At 41.6% G+C, this 22,517-nt stretch overlaps 1 protein-coding gene across 8 annotated transcripts in view; it reads left to right on the plus strand.

Moving 5' to 3' along the window:
• The window catches only part of dmd (dystrophin), a 140,019-nt gene that overhangs the window by 76,781 nt on the left and 40,721 nt on the right, over nt 1–22,517 (plus strand). For all 8 annotated transcript variants that reach the window (XM_029524226.1, XM_029524185.1, XM_029524216.1 and 5 more), the window contains 18 exons: nt 859–960; nt 2,161–2,268; nt 2,388–2,567; nt 4,415–4,587; nt 5,624–5,747; nt 6,260–6,338; nt 7,446–7,558; nt 8,192–8,320; nt 9,310–9,502; nt 11,989–12,134; nt 15,917–16,017; nt 16,832–16,943; nt 17,694–17,807; nt 18,039–18,194; nt 18,270–18,440; nt 20,079–20,261; nt 20,836–20,970; nt 21,064–21,213. In XM_029524226.1, the coding sequence (XP_029380086.1) occupies nt 859–960; nt 2,161–2,268; nt 2,388–2,567; nt 4,415–4,587; nt 5,624–5,747; nt 6,260–6,338; nt 7,446–7,558; nt 8,192–8,320; nt 9,310–9,502; nt 11,989–12,134; nt 15,917–16,017; nt 16,832–16,943; nt 17,694–17,807; nt 18,039–18,194; nt 18,270–18,440; nt 20,079–20,261; nt 20,836–20,970; nt 21,064–21,213 (2,469 nt within the window). The remainder of the gene's footprint in view (nt 1–858; nt 961–2,160; nt 2,269–2,387; nt 2,568–4,414; nt 4,588–5,623; nt 5,748–6,259; nt 6,339–7,445; nt 7,559–8,191; nt 8,321–9,309; nt 9,503–11,988; nt 12,135–15,916; nt 16,018–16,831; nt 16,944–17,693; nt 17,808–18,038; nt 18,195–18,269; nt 18,441–20,078; nt 20,262–20,835; nt 20,971–21,063; nt 21,214–22,517) is intronic.

The raw sequence follows: 22,517 nt of genomic DNA on the forward strand, positions 1-22,517 counted from the left end.
GTGAAGTCAGTTTGTAACTGTACTCCCACCTGTCTTTGTCGCATGTCAGAGTGATCTTGACTGAAACACTGAGTTTTCTGCTCTGAACAGCAGACCAGGACCTTTCATGGCAGCTCCTCCACTTATTGATGTGTGAGTGGGTGGATGAGAGGCACAGATTTCCATCTAAACATCATTGTGGCATATGTTGTTCCATTATTTTCACTCACTGAAAATATAAATATCGTTCTTAATTAATTGCATACATAAAAAAACAAAACTTGGGCAGCAGTGTTTGCGTGTTTGTGGGCTCAGTTCCCGGCCTGGGGCCTCCAAATACATCCTGTTTGGGATCATTGGTGACTCTAAACTGTCCGTAGGTCTGAGCGGTTGTTGGTCTCTCTGGACACCTGTCCAGGGTGGCCCCGCCCCTCGTCCAGAGTGAGCTGGGATTGGCTCCAGCACTCCTTGGGGGGACCTGGTCGTTGTGGTGGGCTCCCTGGTGGGATTAGCTGCTGTGGGGGGTGCGCCTGGCAGGCCTGGGGTCTTTTGTCTCCCCTGTCTCTCTGTGGGCTGCCTCCGGTGATTCTACAAATTTCTTCAGTTGGTGGTTTTTATTCAACACAGGTTATAACCATGTCTGAATTTTGTTCCCTTCCACAATAGTGATCACATCAATCCCTCTGAGGGAGACATGAACAAGAACCAAATTGCATTTTTGGAAGCTTTAAAAAAAAAAAAAAATTACCCTGGAAAGTGAAAATGTGAATCCATTAGTCCTGAAGGTACCATGATGAAACCCTTTAAATCCCCCAATAATAAGAATAATTCAAACTGAAATTTTTGTGTTAATCTAGACAGTAATGTGTGTGTCTGCAGGTGCTCGGTGACCGCTGGGCGGCCATTTGTAGATGGACAGAGGAACGGTGGATTCTGCTTCAGGAGATTCTACTGAAATGGCAGCACTTCACTAATGAACAGGTGTGTGTGTGTGTGTGTGTGCGTGCGTGCGTGCTGCCTGTGTAATGAGATTAGATCACGTCTACGCTCACATTCTTCAGGCGTGCATAGAAATCTGAAACTGAAACCGTCTCAACTTTCTGTCATTTATCTCAGACTCATCTGCTGAATTATCTGTAGAATGTAGAATCTGTAGAATTATAATCCAAATAACTCAAAAGACTTTTAGGTTTTAAGAAATATGATATTGAAGACGTCCAAGTTTGGCCTGAATTTATTAATGATAAATGGAATAAAGATTCTCATGCTGTTGGAATGAATCTGACGGCTTTCAAAAGAGTGACAACCCCCATTTCATTTGTCCTTTATCAACATATCTGCAGCTGGTATTTTTAGTTGCAGCAGACTTTGTAGAGGAAATTAAATGTGTCATGCGATCCAATTTGCTCATGTTCTGTGATAAATAATTGAGGGAACCAAAACACAACATCAGCTTATACACGATTAAATGATCACCATCTAATTAATGCCCCAAAATTAGATTTGCATTGGTACCCTTGAGGCCGTAGTCATTGTTTGTTTATTGTTTGATTTGTTAAAGAGCTATCACTTAAGAAAAATCAACATGTAACAGCACTATGATAGAATACAGATATTAATGCTTTACTCTATCACATTTTGTTTGTATTGAAAATTTGTCTAATGTGGGACGAGGGACATCAGGTCTGCAGTGTGTTTGCACAGATTAAGAAGAGATTGATCATGAAATAATCTCTCCGCTCTGTGTTATATTGAGGGATGGTCGGCTCCTTGACATCCATAAGAAGCAAATTTAATTTGATAAATTATTCAAAACATCAGGAAATACACCAGATTTAATTTTCCACCCTTTCTCTGGCTAAATGCTTGTTGAAGTATCACCTGAGGCCATGGTTATAAATGTAACTGTCGCTGAGTCGATAACAGAACGGTCCACGGTGTAATCCTGAGCTGGGGGGTTTGTTTCGGCTGGTCCACTGTCCTCCACATGATAACATTTGTTTCTCCTCACACTCCCTTGCTTCCCGTCTCCTGATTTCCCTCTTCTCCCCCTCCATCTGTCTTCCATTCATCCGTCCTCTCTCCTGTTCCTTGTCCGACTACTCTCCTTGGACTTCTATGGTTTCTTCTCTCCATTATTTAACCCTCCCCCATGTTTATTCCTCTCCTCTCTCCTCACAGTGTTTATTTGACTCCTGGCTGACTCAGAAGGAGGACCTTGTCAGCTCCATCAAGACCTCCAACCTGAAGGACCAGGCAGAGATGGTTGCCTGCCTCCGTCGCCTCGCTGTGAGAAACTCAACACAGCAGAAATGATAACTGTTGACCCAGTCCAGTTTAATTACAGAAGATCCAAGATACAGATATTTTCATGAGTTCATGAGTTGACATCCTTTTTTTACCCACAGACTGTAAAGACGGACCTGGAGGTGAAGCGTCCCACCATGGACAAGCTGTGCTCCATGAGTCAGGACCTTCTGTCCAGTGTGAAGAACAAAGAGGTGGCCAGCAAACTGGAAGCCAGACTGGACAGCTTTGCCCAACGCTGGGACCGACTGGTCCAGAGACTGGAGCTGAGCAGCTCTCAGGTACAGATCAGATATAAATGTGCTGCTCTACCAACTTTTGTGTTAATGAAAGTTGGACTTTGATCATTAACTGTGTCTTTTTAAAAGTTTAGTTTCCAACAACAAAGAAAACAAGTGCTGCTTTATGACGAGACAGCAGGAAATAAAATGCAAACGCAGCTGCAGTTGGCCAAATTTAAAAACCTAATTAAGAAAATAGAAGAAAAAAAAATAGAAAAAGGGAAAAAGAAAGGGCTCTTAGCAGTTAGTCAGAGGCCAAGCGGGCACCAATAAAAAGAAAGAAAAGGGGTTGTGCCTGTATCAATCCCGATTGGAGCCAGAGACTAAAAAGGAGCTTTTTCCATTAAAGGAAAGCCAGAAATAACAAAGACAGGATGGTTAAAAGGAAAAATAAATTTCAGCACACATACACTACCAGTGGACACACTTTTCTGTTCATCTGAATGAGAAAGTGTGTCCAAACTTTTGACTGGTGGTGTGCGTGTGCTTTACTTCTCTGATTATATCTGCCTGTCAAACACACCGATCTTCATTATCACTTTTCTTCACACACAAACTGCATTGTGTCCTTGTTTAACTACAAGAGCTCGGTAAATTCTGCTCTTTCTCTGTCTTTGCTTCTCTGTTGTCACATTGTGGGTGTTTAAAACTGTTGTGTGCTGACAAGTGATCAGATAAGGACAAGTACCTCTGTGTTTTTTTAATTTGCTGATAAAATGCAGCACTGTAGTGTTACATTCATACTTACAGCCCTCTGGAGAGCTTCTGAGAGGCCTGAGTTACTGGAATTATTTATGTTTGAGATTTACAAAGGGGCCCTAATGCTCTGAGACGGATCCTTCTCAGGCAGGCACTCTTTTTCTGTCGTTGAAAACTTAGAGACAAAGACAATCAGTGAAACAACTAGATTAAGAGATAAAACATGCTAATTAGTTGGTTTTATTTCACCATTAAACAGAGCCAGTGGATTCATACTGAGGACGCTGGAGTCCTATTCATCTTTTCTGACTCTCAAGAAAGCAAATATCAGTATTTTCCATAATTTTTCCCATTATTGCATGAGAGGCCTCACCCAGGGAACAAGTGTGTTAGAATTATTCCAGTAGCCCTGAAGCCTCTGAAGGGAGGATGGACAGAGAAAGAAGAGTAATGTTTAGTGTTTTGTCTGATATTATCCTTCTGTGTCATAAGGATTCATTTGGCTAAAACTCTGATCAAACTGCTTCATGACTGTGAACACACACTGAAGTTTATTCACTAAATGCATACTAGAGCAACATTTCTGCAACTTTATTTTTCATTAGACCACCTAATTTGGATAAATTGGCCCCTGAAAGAAGTTATGAAAACATCCACCATCTCCTGATGTTTGAGTTGCATTTGTTAAAAACTACAGAGGCTGAAAATTATAAATCAATCCATGAATTTATCTTTACCAGCTTCATTCATATGCACCATCCACACACACATTTCTCATTCTGCACCCTTCGCTTTAATTTAATATGTGTCCATTATAATCAGGCAGCTAATTAGCAGATTGACCTGAGGGCGGCCTCCGACACAACATATTTCCATGGTGGTGTCTCAGACACTGAGGTAGCTGCTTGATTGTCATATACAAAGATATCAGTGTTAACAATGCTCTGAACTGGAATGAGCACAAACCAAATTAATCGAAATCTACAAAACAAGTGTGCAATGTGATGACATACACACATTGAAAGTACATTTTGTTGTTTGTGTGTCTGAGCAGTTTGGATCTGTATGATTATTACACTTTACTGTGAACTGACGTGTCGCCTGCTGCACAGTTTATTTAATATGATTTGTTATCCATCACTGTTCAGCTGTCATCGGCTGTCAGCGCACCACAACAGTCTGAGTTGACCCACCCTGTTGCGGCCACTGTTACCAAGGTGACAACGAGAGAGAAGGTGTCCGTTGTACGTCAGACCCGGGAGTCGCCAACGCCGCCGCAGAAGAAGAGGCAAGTGGCGGTGGACTCTGAACTCAGGAAGAGGTGGGTGTGTATTGGTCATCATATTGATGATGATAATTCAAAGCAGACATCTTTATTCTAATTTATGTCAAATGTCCAGTTACATGCATCCCTTCCTGCTGTCATATCTCAGCAGGTAGGTGATGAAACACGCTGATGTTTAGTAGGTGATTCTGAAGATGCTGTAGAGAGTAGATTAGAAAGTAAATTAGTAGGTTTGGCAGTAGATATTCAAATTAAATTAAAATGGTAAGTAAGAGGTTTGATATCTGTGATCAGAGTTTGGGCTTAATTCTGAAGACATTTCTAGCTGTGGAAATAGACATCACTCTGCCGACCTTTGTTTTGTTCATGTTCTGCTTCTATAATCTAAATAATTACTTTTAACTACAGCGTTTATTTTAAAAATATCATGTGAACTTTTTGATTTCTACTATGGAGAAATACTTTTTTGGGTCTTGCAATGAGGGAACACTGATAAAGAGTGCAGGTTATGAAAAGCCTCCACTGGCTTTGTGTTTGCAAGTATTTTATTTGAAAGGAAGCACATTGAACATGTCGTCAACCTGAAGGACACACTCCCTGAATGTAAAGTTCAAATTTGTTGGTTTACAATTACTTACCATATTAAAGGTTGATTGATTTTAAAAGTGTCTTTTTAGTCAGTTCCGATTTAAGGATTCAATTAAATTTTCTCCATTTATAAATAATTTCCATTCATTTAAAATGTAGTCGAGCATAATTTGTGCTAATGAAGTAAATAGATGGCTTTGAAACTGGGGCCTTGCATTACAGGCCTCTGATTGGCTGAGGCCTCGGCTGAATGATGTAATGAGGTGGTTCTGCAAACCTGGTTGATTGGACGGAGTTAATGAATTTAACCTGTGCTATGTAACTACAAACTGCTGTTTGAAATGGGGCTTTGAATGTAGCAGAAGGAAACCTGTGCTTTAAAGAATTCATTTGGAGCAATAAAAGTTTAATCTTTACAGAAAACAAATATTTAATGATACAATCAACATGGTGAGTAACACTGCTGAGGCCTTTGTATTGTCAGGTTTGACGTGGACTTCACAGAAGTTCACAGCTACATGACCAGAGGTGAGGCCATCCTCCAGAGCCCTGAATTCTCGGTGTCCCGCAAAGATGGCAGCATTCAGGAGCTGCATGACAAAGTGCAGGTAAAACAACATTTATGTGTGCTTGTTTGCAATCTGTTGAAATAGTCAGGTTCTGTTTCACAGTTCAAGCTGTTATTTTGCAAACAGGATAGTGCTGATGTGTGTGTGTTCACTCTTCATCTTCATGTGCTGCTGCGGGGCCTCAACTTATGAACCAATAAAACATGGAGCTTCAGACATTTGTCTTCTCATATAACTTAAAGGAACAGTTTGACTTTTATTCACTTTCTGGCTGCAGGCTCGATGAGGCGACCTCCTCTCCTACTCTTGCTCTGTTCTTTACGCAGTGTCTGGCTTTAAAAACTTTGGTCGTTAATGTCAGTGTGTCAGAATGTATGTTAGTGGTCACTGAGCTCATTGGGTCAATAATACTTTGATTTTGGTAATGAGGAGGAATAATTCTCTGGCTGTCGAACATCATTCCTCTGGTCTATTGGTTTCTGCTTGTCAATGTCTCATCCTTAAACTCCTGACTTCTCCCTGTGCCATCACTCTCTCTTTCTTTTCTGTAGGCGATAGACAGAGAGCGACCAGAGAAGTACCGAAAGCTTCAGGAGGCAACTCGCACAGCGCAGACCCTGGTGGAGCAGGGTAATGTGTGCACACACACACACGCACACACACGCACAAGCTGTCTGTCTCCATGGCAACGCCTCCACCTGGCCCACCCTCTCTCCTTGTCTCCATAGAAACACTGATGGAGAGAGGAACAGACAGAACGAGAGGAGGAGAGAAAGATGTTTCTTTTCTTCCGTCCTCTCCTCTGTCCTTGTGCCATTGTTTGGGCTTCACAAAGCTCCATAACATTTTCCACTTGTGATGTTCAAACAAACACAACATGGCTGAACATTTCTCAAGTTCCTCCAAAGGGCCAAGAGTGTGTGTGTGTCTAAGTGAAGACATCAAAGGAAAAAAACTGCCACTATGATATTGTCTGAATCATCCTGAACACGACATGTCCTGTTGGTTCACTGTTTGAATGACTGTGACATGACTGCAGCTTTTGGTATCCGTGAACAAACATATTTCTACAATAAGGAAAATATGTAGTCATTATTTGAGTAATCAGTTACTCTCATGATAAATTCAAGAGCTGCCTGGTTTTTGTTTTTAGTTTCTACCTCTAAAAAGGATTTTTCAATCAGGATAGAGAGCAGAGCAGGTCCAGTAACCTTCGCCTGCAAATACGTTGACCCCTTCATTGGACATGAACATGAGGTTTGATAGCAGGAAGACAAAATCTAACTGTCTCAACTTTATCCCTCCTTCAGTTTCAGCCTCAGGTTATATATAGTGCTCGTCTTCCATTATGTTTATGGGTCTGTATTGACAGGAACCTGCTGTCAAAAGAAGCTCCACCTTCGTGTTTGTCATGTGGCTCTAAAAGTAACATAATGGAAGTACAATTACAGGAAGTGAAAGTCACTTCAAGCCCATTTGTGTGAGCAACATGAGCCAGGACGCTCCTTTTCAGGCTGCAATTATCCTCCAGCCGCCTGGGTTCAATTTGGCCTTTGACAGACTGAAGCCTCAAACCATCTTTTTACAACTTCAGCATCAACTTCTCCCTCCTGGAATCACTTGGACCTTCTCATTTTCTGGGAACTGGAGTTTTGCGATGATGATGAATACACAATGAGCTGTGTGTGTGTCTGACATTGTGAAATGGACCGGACTTTTCGTGTTGCCTCCATCCAGAGGGGAGTCGTGCAGATGACATTGCCCAGGCAGCGGAGCAGCTGAACCAGCGTTGGGTGGGATTCTGTGCCCTGTTAGCAGAGAGGCTGGCATGGCTGGCTTATCAGACAAAGGTACGCACACTCATCGGTACATCTTGGTTCAGTGTTAGCATCAGGCTTCTGATTGGTTCTCCCAGACATCTTGATCTATGATGAGAAGCCCCAGTGAGCCAGTAGGCCCCCTAAGATCCTCAGGTGGAGCTTATATCTGGAGGTTTTCCCTCAACTCTGGGTCAACCAGCCTGAGGAGACGAGCCAGTCCGCTATTTTCTTTAAATCACACATTTTTATAGGCCTGCTTTTATGTGATGTCATCTTTCTACTTCTTTTCACTTTCTGGTATGTCATTAATATTATTATTAACAGACACCTGCACCCAGACCTGCCTTATAATAAAATGAATACTCTGCAAAGGGACATCTGGCATAAATTCTTCATGGTGTTCTGCTATTTGTCTCTAATTTGGAGTCATGTGTTAACTTCTAAATTCACCACATCTCCCCATGGAGCCGCTGTGTTTTTTGTTTTTTTTATATATATGCCTAGCATGGGTGAGAACGTGTTGCTCCTGAATGAATGCTTTAAAGAAGGCAAGTGAAGAGGCCTGTTCTGATGCATAAATCATCTAGAAACCAATCAGATACTGTGTGGGTGTTTTCTTTTTGCCCTTTAATCAAAATGTGCATGTATTTGTGTGTCCTGCAGGTGCTGGCCTTCTACAACCTGTTTGAACAGTGTCAGCAGGCCGTGGATAACAGTGAGAACTGGCTCAAAGTCCAGCCGCCTCCTGCATCTGAACCAGAGCCTCTCAAAGTCCAACTGGACCGATGTCGGGTGAGTGAAGTCACATGTTTGACTTCTCACATTCACATTCGTGTTGCATCAACCTGTAGCGTCCTGTCTCACAAGTCTTTTGTGTGTTTGTGCCTTAATTTATTTGGCTTGTTTGGATTTCTGTCTCTTTTCATGCTTCTGTTTGTCTCAGCACTTTTCTGTAAGTATTTTCATTTCGTTTATTTATACATTTCGTTCATTCAGGACTTTTACTTTTTTAATGGCTGACTACTCACATATACAGTACAACTTTTTGATAACATCAAGTGACATGCAGCTCAAAAGCCAACTTCAGAAGAGAGCGATGACAAGGCTGAGGCGTAAAACAGATAAAGACAGAAGGAGGTGCGATGGAGAGATTTCACAGTGTAGGACAAAGAATGGAGGAGAGGAAACGTTTGCAGATTAAAAGCAGGAAGGAGGAATTTGGAGCCTCCACCTCAGACAAATTCACACAAGGTTTTCCTCAGAAGTGCGCCCACATTTCTTTCCTGGCCCACACACAGACAAATGGAAAACACACATCCAATTCCACATATAAATACTTTGAACTCCTATCTTTATGTTAAACAGGGAAAACTTCAGAGAAATAAAATATTTAAAAACACTTAGAACAGCCCTCCCAGCAGCAAATCATGCCTTCAGCTGTCGTCTTAAGAAAACATATTCTGTCAAGGTTATAAAGGCTTGTGTTTTCTCACGTTACTCATATTTAATGTGTTACAGGCTTCCACCTTTTTAAACACACTTACAGCAGGATCAAACTAAGCTGCGTTCAATCCCTTCGCATGACCAATCAGGAAATATTACCCACAATCCAACAGGGCTGCTCATCCATTAATTCTGTTGTACTTAAATGAAACGGGCTTGACACAAAATTTAAAATGCGAAATGCAACAGATGAAGCAGAAGTTTGATGAAAACATGGTCCAGGTTTTTAATCCATCAACAAATGAAATCAACTGTTCATCTGTTCATCCCCTCGTCAGGAGGAGGTGGCTCGTCTGTCCGCCCTGCAGCCTCAGGTTGACCTGCTGGAGAAGCAGGTGAAGGATCTGAAGAAGGAAAAGGAAGAGGAGGAGGAACCTTCTGCTTTCCTTGATGCCGACATCACTGCCTTCAAAGAGCACTACCAAAACGTCCTGGAGAACCTGAGAGCCAGGGAGAGGCAGCTGCAGCTGGGTGAGATGCACAAATAAACCAAAAACATGATTGTTAAGGTGCCGTGTTCATCAACATGAGTATAATTGTTTTTTTTCTTAAATAGATTCTCATTATAAACCACACACACAGAAAACTGTCCCACATGACTAATGAGCGAGTGTTGACCACAAACCTTGTTTCTTTAAGATGCTCTGTAGGCTCGAACAGAAAACATTACACCACTTAATTATATTCAAACCCAAACCCTGTTTATTGATTCTAAAACTTATGATCCTGAACGTATTAAATTCAGAGCAGCACAACTCTTGTTTCAGTGTGTTGACATTTATCTGGCAGACATTGTGAGAAATGTGCCATTTTCCCAAAAATATGCAACAAACCATAAAGTGGTAAAAACTGGACAGGGCGTATGTCTAAATGAGAGGTGCAGATCATATCCTCAGATTGTTCAGTTAATTTTTTAGATTTTTGTTCAGTGAAAATAAAGCAAAATTACTCCAACATATTTAAAACACCTCCTTCAATAAAACAAAAAGATTTTTGAAGAGCGACATCTGGACCAGAGCTCATCGGTCTTATCAGTGTGGCTCGGCTTTAGATTCCAGTCCAGCGCCATTAAACAGCTGGCTTTGTCGCCTGAAACTCACAATTAAAACGTGTTTAGTTTGAATCCAGTCTCATTTTTGCAGGTTGGTTGTTGTAGTTCCAGTTTTGTTGGTGTTTGTGTGTCAGTGTGAAAATCCTGGAATGTCTCTGGACTTCGGATTTGGTCACACCCACACACTATATCAGACAGATTTATGTCTCTACCCACAACTGGACGACAACAACTCAACATTCAGCATGGACACACTTGTTGTTGCTGACATAAAACAAAATAATTGCACACACACATACACACAGCCTACAGCAGTATTTCAGTGTGGGCTGATGCATGGATAATGACAGCAGCGTATGATCTGCTCAGCAGTTGCAGCCACAAATAATTCATGTATTTGATGTAGCACGGCATAGTTTGTGTTGCCGCGCTGTTGGTTTTATGTTTTACATCCCAGAATTAGAATGAAGTCAGATTTAGAGTTTTTTAAACTATCAACAACTTTTGTCACGACAACACACAATGCTGAAACACAAACCTTCTAATCATCTTCAAATCTGAGCGGTAAAGAATTGTAAAGATCCATATTACAGATATTTTTATGTTATGTCTTTATTTGTTCATCATGAGTTGTGACATATTTGGATTAGTTCAGAAAGTTCCAACAACAAGAAAAGTTGGATTGTAAATAAAAGAACACACAGCTTATTCACATTGTGACACTTTAAGAGTCAGAGGCAGAAGAAGGCTGATGTCTTGGTGGTGGACTGAGAAAACCATGGAGATCTGGAGATCTTAGAGGGTGGGGGGTCCTGCACACACCGTCAGCACAACATGGCGGCCAGCGTTGTTGAGTTGTCAAATCGAAGACGATTTTCTTGTATTTTTGTCTGTTTTCTGAAGTTAAGCTCTCAGGGCCAATCTAAAATATTGCCACAGAAAAAAATGACACTGATGGGAGGAAAAATGCAGGGAGTGGGAAGAAAGGCAGAGAAGGAGAGTCAGCTAGAGAGAGATAAGAGACAGCAAGTAGGAGAAAGATGCTGACGCCCAAGCAGACAAACTACACTTGTTTACTTTCTCAGACAGTTTCCTCCCTCGTGCCTCACACTGCGCTTTTCTCATCCACACCAGGGGTGAGATATCTAACACAACGTTTGGCCGCTCACAGATTACTGAGCCAGAGTCCTGAGGGCGGAAGTGGTAGAGAAGCATATAAAAAGATTTTCTCTGAAAGGAATACAGCTCTTTAAATGTTACTTTTCCTCTTTTGTGGTTTCTTTTCTGCTCCTGAAGTCGGTTCTGGTCAGGTCAGCATATTGCTTTAAATCAGCTCAGTTCAGATCAGGGAGGCTTCATTATCCTGAATTAAAGCGAGTCCATTTAAATTGCAATAATATTATATTAAAATGTATATTATAGAGAAATAAAAAGTATTCAAAATGAAGAAGTAAGCAGTTCACAAGCTAAGCATTTGCATACATGCAATATCACAGGTAAAAACACATTTTGGCAGTTTTACATTTCACACTTGGGTCGTCAAAGGAATGAATAATAATCACTTTCTTTTATTGTGCCAGAGTTAAAATCCCTAGAATAGGAACAAGCGCCCTGTTGTTGTGAATGCATTTAGCATTTGTGTTTGCTGCATCTCACGTCTCTTTCCGATTGTAATTAAAGCAGAGCCAGTTAAAAGACACTCAAATAAAAACAGTTTACAGTAACGTTAGAAATTAGTCTGTTAAAGAAAAAACATTGGCGTATTAAAGGCAGCACTTAAAGTCATTAAAACTGAAATGAAGGTTTTGTTCCTCAATATATTGTTTGTTAAAGCACATGAAGGTAGAAAAATAAACGTAAATCATGAGTAAACGAGCAAATAATAAAGTAATCAATCTCTCTTTAGTTTTGGAGACCTTGCCTTCGTCTCGTTACAAGGAAACCATATCAACGCTGTTGGCATGGCTACAACACTGTGAGGCCAAACTGGCGGTGCCGTCCACGGCTGTAACGGAGTATCCTGTAATGGAGCAGAGACTGAAGGATGTACAGGTACTCACACACACACATACTCAAAGGGAACACCTTATTGATGTGAGAGGTCAAAGGTCACAGGCAAATAAAAACTAAATACAGAAAGCTATACAGCCTTCCAATATCACTGCCGCTACTTCATGTATAATTCTCCAAATTAGAAAATGAAATGTCAAGGTGGCTCTAATGAAAAAGATGGAGATCAAATTTGATTATGTCATTGAATTGTTACACAAAGCTGCGTCTCAAGGCGGCTACATGAGTATGGGCCTTTGTCTGATTGAAAAGATCCAATTGGAACAATCATAAATTTAAGACTTCTCCGGAGAGTTCATCTGCTTTCTGTAATTACACAAGTGTGTGTGTGTGTGTGTGTGTGAGCTGGTTGAAGCAGAAAGTAGATTGTCTATGCTGCGGTTTTAGAAAATCAAATGAAACGAACGGTAAAGACAGATAATGTGCAGAGAATTCGCTGGTAGTTGAGGCTGATTAAATCCAATCTGAGGTTGACCAGGGGGATCCACGTCATCAGTCCCAGCGGTCCAGTTTCTGTGAACACAAATCTGGACTTTCCCAAATTATAATGTGTCTGTTGGTCCATCCATCAGCTGAGCGGTGGATTTGCTCTGGACAACGCTGCTGCTCAGCTCTATTTACAAATTCCCATAAAATGCCAAAATGAGGTTGGCTCTATAATCCTGTTAGGTTGTATAACACTGTAATCAGTTTTTACTACAAGTAGTAAAGTTATATTACCACTGGTGATGCCAAACTGCCAAAGCAGCAGACTTTTAAAGATGCTTTTTGCTGCTCTGTGAGGAAGCAGGCGGATAGAGAGCCGAGAGAAAACAGATGACATGCCCCATTAACCAAGAGTCTGATTCATACACAACCCACAGAGTAAACTGTGCATCAGATACACGAGGGCTTCCTCAAATGGCTGTGATAAACAAGAGATCTCTGTGGAATCATTAAGTAAACTGGAGTGTGCCGTTAAAAGAGGTCATTTTAGACCAAGTTTGCTTGAGAGACAAGTTTAAAACAATAAAGTTAAATGAGCTGAGTTACGTGAGCATCTGAAGTTATGACTGACAGATAAACTGTTATTGTTCTGAAATATTATTCACAACCTCTCCAGCTTGGTTATTATTATTCTTTCTAATGAAGATTTGATCAGACATTAAATATATTCCTGATTACCTACTTTACTGCTTCCTCTAAATGATGTAATTTATGAATCACATTTTAAAGAGCGCGTGGTTTTAACAGTTGCACCTGGAGCTGTAACTCTCAGGTTCTTTGTTGAAGGATTTTGTTTCTGGTTTCTGGTTTTGACATCCAAATTGTGAAATTGAGGTATGAAAGTTCCAGTTTACAGACTGGACACCAAAGTTCACCGTTCACTGATCCCACTGCTGTTTGCTGTCCTGTAAACGTCACTAAAAGTGAATTCAGCTCTGAAAACGAGCAGGCAATTTCAGTTTCAGTAAAAGTCTGTGATTTTTATGAAGCTCAACTGTCGTCTGCTTAACATTCAGGACAGCTAGTCTACTGTTTGTGTTTGTTGACAACTCCACAATCATGAGATGTGTACGAGCAAAATGCCAGTTGAGCAAATCGGCGCCTGTGTTTGACAGTACAACACCACTATAGCACAATACAGTTTGTAACACAGTAATACAGAAGTGACTGCACACACACAAACACACACAGTCCTTTTTGTTATCATCACTTTGTTGCTATGTTTTTGTTGGTTTTCATGCTCAGCTGAAGTCAAGGTCAGCCCATAGAGGGACGTCTGTGTGTGATGTTTGTGGGCGCACATAGCTGAGCCCCCTTTAAACCCAATAATGGTCTTGTAGCATAACAGGGAGATGGCGTCTTGTAGCCTGAGATTAATTAAAGTTGATTGTAGATAATAATTAGGAATTCATTCTGCATACTGATAAGCTGTCATTAATTTCCAGCACAACAGTTTCCTGCTCTCATCACTCAGAGAAACAGGACTTCTGCGTGGGTTTACATGTGTGTGTGGTCAGAAACATTTCCTGTTTCCAGATGACAGCGTCACCTCGCTCTTGTCACTTTCTTAATTAAAATAAATGTGCTCCTGTCAGGTGGGATCCCTGTTTTCAGCTCAGACTAACAGAGTCCTGATTAGTTTTGGTAACAGAGATGATTATTATGTTATCTACAGCGACTGGTAAAAGTAATTAATAGATCCAACTACCCCTCAATTCATTGAAATTACATCGCATGATTGATTTTGTTTTTGCGAGAGGGAAGTAGTTATGGACAGGATGGATAAATGACCGAAGGCTGCAATCAATAATTATTTTCATCTGCCAATCATTTGATTAATTTTGAGCCTAAATTCGTTTACAACTGACAATTTCTCAATATTATTTTTTGCAGGTTATAATGATCCAACTTCACTGCGGGGTTATAATGGGTTGGTTAAAACTGTTAAAGTCCTTTTGATTAAACTGTTTGTGCTGCTGCTGTCAAACTGAACCGGCTCTTTACTCGAATGCTGTCAGGTCTGAAATTACTCATATGCTAATATGATCTAATTATAAAGTTACCCAACCGAGTGGCACATTGGTGCAGTGGTTAGCAGCGTGGCCTCACAGCAGGGATGCTCTGGGTTCAAACTAGCAGGGTAATTGAACTGCCGGCAAAGGAGTGAATGTGATAAATGTCAGCCCCGTCAGGCAACCCTTTCAGGGTGTACCCCCCCCTAAAACAGGTTCACACAGGCCACAAAGCTTATCCAGCTGTTTTGCATTATTTTGCATGGCTGTGTCACCTCTTCACCTCTTCATTCTCATAAAGTAGCTCACTTATCTCAAAGTGAAACGGGGCATGACTGAATCTGTGTCTGTCCTATGGAGCTCGATAAAAATCATTCAGAAAAAGGAAGAAGGAAAAAGAAACAGCCCCGAACTTTGGCCCAGATACCTCCCTGCTTGGGATTCAGCCCAGCAGCAGAAGGATTGAGGGTAAGCTGTCGTAACTGACAGATGTCCTGCCCAGGGGCGGTGTTTGAACTAAGCTAAACTAAGATTCGGAGCCACCTCAGTGTGAACAAGGATTTCTTTCCCAAAAGCCTCCACTGCTTTCCACCTAAAGGGTCAACGGGAACTCCCTCGCATAGCAACTTGTAATTCAAGAGAAAGCAAAATCAAACTGAAAAGGTTTTTTTTTTAAACAAAATGTTGAAGAGTGACAGCCGTGTGTCGTGTCAGCTCATCTCTCACTTCCCCTTGTCACCCCACTCAATGAAAACTCAGAATTATGAATTATATTTACAATATGTCGTTCCCCAAACAAATTTAGCTCTGTGGCTCTATCTGAAGCTCAAATAGTAATCTGATATGTATATTCTTCTGTATCATCACAGCTTCTTTCTGTAATAGTATGTCACATCCAGTCTTCAATGAGCAGCTATATTATTAAACCACAGCCTGAGGTAAAGCCGATATTGTCTTATATTGCCCTCACATGTTGCATTAAATCAAACTGAGATTAGACTTCAGACCAACAGCAGCACTTAAGTTTTATTATGTGCTTCTCTCTAAAAACATAAAGATGCAGATTGTTTTATGTTTAATATTCAGGAAGATTCATCCTCAGTGACGCAGCTCACCGTTTGTGTTCCAGTGGAAAGTGGGACAGATGTTCACAGCTGGTGATGAGGCATCTGAAATTAGACGAGTCAAATGCACACGTCAGAATGTGAAAAATGCCTATATATCACTCAGTCTGCCTGTGATTCTCCGTCTCTGACCCCGCTGCAGGCCCTCCAGGTGGCTGTGACTGAACATCAGGGGGAGGTGGACTACCTGACCGCAGCTGTGGAGCAGGTCTTCCTGAAAGCTCCGCCAGACATCGGCCAGAAGTAAGACATAGAAAACAATTCATCTTCTGAAAGAGACAAGGACACAAGATGGCACAGACTGACCGTTCACAGTGGTCAAGACTTTAGCTTGGAAATAAACACATTTAAACCACGAACCGAGGACCTTGTTACTGTGAGGCGAGTCTTCAGAGACTTCAAGTGTAGTAAATTAAAAAACCCTTTGCATCAAGAGAGCGCAATTAAAACTTTAAACAACATGAAAACCTTTGCAGCTGCATCACCCCCCCCCCCACAGAGACTCTAAGCCCTTATAGACGTGTGACAAACTGAGTGGCTCCTGAACATCTTGTTTTTCATCTCATTGGCCATGTTAACAGATTATTTTCACTATTTTCACACAAACTGAAAAGACCAGTTCATCTCTGTTTGTCAAAAGTTAGCTGTAAATGAACCTCAGGTCATATTCATTTAAACTGTATAGATACAGAGCTGCAGCAGACATCCAGGTTAAATTCGAAGGCTGCTGGGGGGAAATTAAACTTCGTCTAGAAGGAAAATAATAAGTACAATTTGGAAGCTTAGCCAATAAGTTTTTTTTTTTTTTTTGCTGGGTATTTCTGAAGATGATCCAGCCGAACGTGTCAGTGTCCTAAATTCTTGATTTTCACAGAGCTGGTTTTCTGTCGTGATGGAAAAATCCCAGTTGCAGTTTGAAGCTGAAGCTCAGTTTGGATTAGTTCCTCCAAAGACTCATCATCCCTGCAGCTTTGTATAAATGGTCTGAGCAGGAAGTCTGCAGAAACACCTCATGTCACAAGCTAATAAGTCTCCACTACCTTCTGTGCTGTTGCAGGTATCGCACAGAGCTGGACGCCATCATGGCGCGTTGGACACGCCTCGGCACCACGCTGACAGGCAACGCCCAGAGGATCCAGGAGCTCATGGCCAAACTGATGCAGTTTGAGGTGAGACAGATAAGAACTGGAACACCGATCAGGGTCATCGCAGAGCCCTGAATTACAGCCAAAATCTTCTTTCCACCTGGGTCCAGTCCAAGAGACAGTCTGGGCTGTTTCGCTCCCTTTAAACCCTTCTCCTTCATTATTTGAGCAGTTTGTTTTCAAACTTGCTGGATGAGGGAAATGTTTTGGTCTTCACAAATTTAAGCTGCTGATTTTGTTGTGATGGTGCTGAAAAAGCAGCTCTGCTTATCCGAAATACTTCAAACACCCCATATTCCATCACTGCTTCTCTACTGCTGTCACCTCCGCTGAATTCATCCCTCAGCTGCTTCAGGTTGTTTGTTTCTAAACACCATCATCATCATTATTGACATCTTATCTACACAGATCACTCCCCTGAACCTGGCTCAGAATTTACTTAAAAACCAACATTTCAATGCTTTGTGCATCACCTGTTTGAGCACTTTGTTCAGGTTTGTCACCCTTTGTTGCATGTAGCCTTCCTCCTCTCTGTTCAAGGAAAGGCAAAAAAAGGAAAACATCACATTTTTGTGCCCTCTGAGAAAGTGAGGATTGGTATCGGCTGGAGCTGAGTGTGAAATCCCAGTGACAGCCCCGTCAGCCGGAGCTGTCCTCCACAGAAGTTGTGCTTCCTTGCCGCGTGCTGTCCCGTGTCACAGCGCCTGCTCTGTGAACTCTGATGTATCAACTCACTGAGAATTTTTCTCTGCATCTCTTTTGTCTCTGCTGCAGAACGATGTTAAGACTTTAAAGAAATGGATGGCAGATGTAGATGTCTTCCTGAATGAGGAGTGGCCGGCGCTGGGAGACTCTGAAGCTCTGGAGAAACAGTTAGAGCAGTGCACAGTGAGCAAGCAGTGACACCAACACCTAGTTTAAACTTAACCAATACACATAAATATGAAATAAAGAGAGGAAATTATATCGAAAAACTGTCAGTGATGTCATCAAGCTAAACGTTTAATGATTTGTATTTTACTCATCTGTTTGAGTTGAATTAAGAGGGGAAAAGCTAAAATAAGTAGATATGTTGTTAGTTGTCGGTGTGTGCATCCGTCCTGTGCTCTGATTGGCCAGGCCCTGGTGAACGACATCCACACCATCCAGCCCAGCGTGAACGGCATCAACGAGGTGGGACTGTACCTGAAGAAAGAAGCCGAGCCGCCGTTTGCTCTCCACATCCAGAAGGAGCTCGATGAACTGAACGCCCAGTGGGAGAACGTCTGTAAACAGGTGGGCAGTCTGTCTCCTGCTTTCATTGGTCTCTGCACATTACAGGGTTTGTATTCACCTGTGTCCCCCTTCTAGGCTTACGCTAAGAAGTCCGCTCTGAAAGGTGGACTTGATAAGACCATGGCTTTGAGGAAGGAGATGCAGGAGATGCAGGAGTGGATCAACCAGGCTGAGGAGGACTACCTGGAGAGAGATTTCACATACAAGACCCCCGAAGAGCTCCGCAAAGCTGTGGAAGAGCTCAAGGTGTGTGTGCATGTGACAATTTCTTCAAGATAATAAATAGAATATGAAGTGCATAATCTTTTTATTCTTCATTCTAATTCTTTGGAAAATCATTTTTAACCATTTAGAATTTTTATACGTGATCCATTTTAAATACATTAAATCTACAGTACATTGTTACCGAATACACATAATGTGTTGAATGGTGTATTTTAACAGATAAGTGACTCAGATTTTCTTTAACCACAGTTACATTATCTCATCATAAAATGAGTAGATCCATTTTTATCATTCTGGGATAAAAAATATCGAGCTCCAGATTCTCCTGAGTGTTTCACAGTTGAGGTCTGAATCCTGGTTAATTCTGCACACCTCTCTTTTCTTTGGGGCTGAAAACCATCTCTCTTTCTGTCCTCCTCTGTCTCATTCCCTCCAATCCTCATTTTTATATAAAATTGCATGGATTCTCCTATTTACCATCTGGCTTTTTCTCTGTCATAACTTCAATGAGATGCATTTGTGATGTAAATTTATGGCACCGTTTTGCTTTGTGATACACATAAAAGCCTTGGCAGTAGTGTTCCCCTTTGCAAAAGTTTCCTTGAGAGTCAAGTTGAAAATTAAAAATTGATTTCACTCTGCTTGCTCTGGCTAATCTTCTGGACTCCTCCCTCCTTTCACCTTCTCTTCCTCTTGCTCTTTCTTCTCTGAGCTTAAAGGAAACTCTATTTGTGGATCTGTTCACCTTTTTTTTTTTTTTTTCCTCTTAATCCCTCTTTTTCCCTCCTCGCTCCCTCTCTCCTTTGCTGGGAAAGCATTAGCTACACTCCTTCGTTCATTGATTCCTTGGCTTACTTCGTCTCTTCACACTCTATGGCTTTGTCAACTAGAAAAACATTGATTCATTTTGTTCATGCATCCATTAAGTCCTGCCTCTCCCTCTTCCTGTCTCCCTTCATCCCTTCTCTTTCTTTTAATGTCTTGCCATCTGTCTCGTTCTTCCCCTGTTGAAGTGACTTTTGGTAATAAAATAAAGCTGTTAATGCAGACAAACTAAATCAATCAATAGTCCAGTTTTACTGTAAAGAAATCTTGGTCCCAGCCTCAGATTGTGCTGACAATAGAGACATTTTATTACATTCGCATCCAACTTTACAAGACAAACAAACTGGGCAATATTTCTCATATATGGGTTTTTGTTTACTTGCAGTAAAACTTTGAATTTTTTGTATTTTTACTTATGCAGCACCACTTATATTTGTATTTATGTATTTAAATGTTCCAGAAATATAAAATACAGTAATATTGTTTTATACTATTTTATACATATACTAAAAACATCTTCTATCATAATGTGTTTGTACATTACATAATATGAAGACCTGTAATAAAAATACTAAATGCAAAATAATACAACAATAAAACCTCGGTGATACCATTGTGGATCATGATACAATCCAATCCAAACCCGAGGCCCAGTTTTTTGTTTTTTTTTTTACTTTGGGACAGAACCAGGTCAGCTGAGTTGATGCTAAATTTAACCACAGACTGAATAAAAATGGACGACGGCTTCTGGTGTGGTCTCAGTCTGTAGTTCTTTAGATCATAAAGCAGCATCAGGTTGGAGGATTGATTTCTCAGTTTTTCTGTCTCTGTCAGAGGGCCCAGGAAGAGGTCCACTCCAAGGAGATGAAGGTGAAACTCCTCACCGACAGTGTAAACAGCTTCATTGCCAAAGCCCCTCCCACGGCCCACGATGCCTTGCGCTCAGAGCTGGATGTGCTGACAGCCAACTACCAGCGTCTGTGTAGCCGCCTAGATGGGAAGTGTAAAACTCTGGAGGTAGGAAGTTTAAATTTCTTCTCTGTGATGGTTTGGAGTCACCGCATAAATACCATATCATCTTTTCTTTCAACTCTAAACCTTCTGTTTCTCTGAAAGGTTTCGGTTCAGTGTTCAATAAAAATGAAATGTATAATCCTCAGATTATTGTTTACGTCCAGTCATGGACAGTGACAGTATTTCTCCAGATGTATCTGAGCAGCCTGAGGGGCTTCAGTCAGAACCATCAGACCTGAAGTGACAGCAGCAAAGACGATGCTTCAGTGAGGATCAAACCTTCGAGAGTCTGATGGAGGTCTTTCTTCCCCCCAAGCTTATCAGAGCTGAAATGTTCCCAAACGCTGCTGTCAGTAGAGATGGGCAGGTTGAATTAGGACTGATGAATAGATGGAAAAAGGAACTTTTGTTCCTACGTAACAAAAACCTCATAAATCTTTTTAATAAAAGTGCAAACAAAACCTAATTATTTCGAATGATGACATAAATATTTAGAGCCAGCCCGTCATTGAAGCCACACAGGTTCTCCACCCTTCAATCTCTATCTTGTAACTTTGTGTGGCTGTGTGTTTTGTAGGAGGTGTGGGCGTGTTGGTGTGAGCTGCTGTCCTACCTGGAGCAGGAGAACGCCTTCCTGGACCAGCTGGAGCAGAAACTGGACGAGACAGAAAACCTGCAGGGAGGAGCTAAGGGGCTGCAGGAGGCGCTGGATGTGAGTGTGTGAAGAGCAGAGGACATGCAACTAGTTTAGGTCAGACATGACAACGTACAGTTTTGAGAGAAAGGATTGTGTGTTTGTGTGCAGGGCCTGGAGGTCCTACTGCGTCACCCAGAGGACAACAGGAACCAGATCCGGGAGCTGGCCCAGACGCTGATGGACGGCGGCGTCCTGGATGAACTCATACAGCAAAAACTAGATGCTTTCAACACACGATGGGATGAACTCATGGCGAGGGTAAGACGTCTGTACGCACACCTGCTACATACAGGAAGCAGCCTGCAGGGATCCATAACCTGATTTAATAAACGCTGCTGGTGCTGGAAATTATTTCAGTTTTAATTTCAGTTGAATGTGATTTTAGTCGAGGGCGCAGTTCAGTGAGAACTGAGGGGAGTCAGAGATTGTGCATGAGGGGAAAGGGACAGCAGGAAGTTAGTTATTTACCATCAGCAGGATCTGTGAGCTGTGAGGAGGCAGAGCTGATCCATCAGGTAATTGAGCTGTGAACCAAACGCCACAAGTGATGAGACGTGACAAAAACTGGAATTGGCTTGTTGCTCGTTCTTACTCTCTTCAGCAAAGTCGACAAAAATCTGTCAGGATTGACGGATGACTCTCTGACTGAGTTTGATTTTAAATCTGTCACTGCTGTCGTGTCTCCGTTAAATGGACAGGTCATGTGACACATCAGCACGCCACGACCTCCCTCAAACCTCATGAACTGCATCATAGAAGAAATGCAAGTAACAGAATCAGTGGGAGTGACTGCCATAACTTGGAAGGAACCATCAGGCACCACATCTGGTCTTAAAAAGGTTTAAGCTGGCTTCACATTCTTCACATACCATGGCTTTGGTTTTATCTCATGGAAATGTTGCTTTATATTTAGCCTATTTAATAAAGTCCATTTTGTCTGAGACATTAAAGGACACACATGGACGGCACGTCTGTGTTAAAAAACACTTCAAAGATGAGGGCACTTGGTTCATAAATCCATCTTTCTGCTAAAAGTGGCCAGTGATGGTGAATTTGAATAAAAGCTCTGACAACATAATCATTACTCTGCTGCTGCAGCAGCAACATGACAGGCTGAAAAATGGATTTTCATTGAAATCCTTTTCAGTAACTTTAAAGCAGGACTCAGTTCTTGTTGCTCAGCCTGAGGACAGTCCAATTAGTATCTGAGGGTTCTGCTGCAAAGCATCATTAAACCAATACAAAATGCTCAACACTCAATTTCAGTGGGAAACAGCACAACTTCTCTTTAAGCTAAATCATCAGTCATAGTTTCACACTGTGGACGTTAAAGGCTGAAGTGACCTGTGACAGCGAGGACATTGACGGTGAACTACATTATTTAATCCATCCTCACCTCCTCTACGTGTTCAGGTCTTCATGGAAACACTTCTCTAATGTCAGTGGCCTCACTGCAGCAATAGTTCAGGAAGCTGAAGAACAACAACCACTTTGTGGTGTTGACTTGGCTCCAAATTCCCCAGATCTCAATCCGGTCCAGCATCTGATCCGTGGAGGCTCCG

This window comes from Echeneis naucrates, chromosome 2 (assembly GCF_900963305.1).
Source record: "Echeneis naucrates chromosome 2, fEcheNa1.1, whole genome shotgun sequence".
Lineage (NCBI taxonomy): Eukaryota > Metazoa > Chordata > Actinopteri > Carangiformes > Echeneidae > Echeneis > Echeneis naucrates.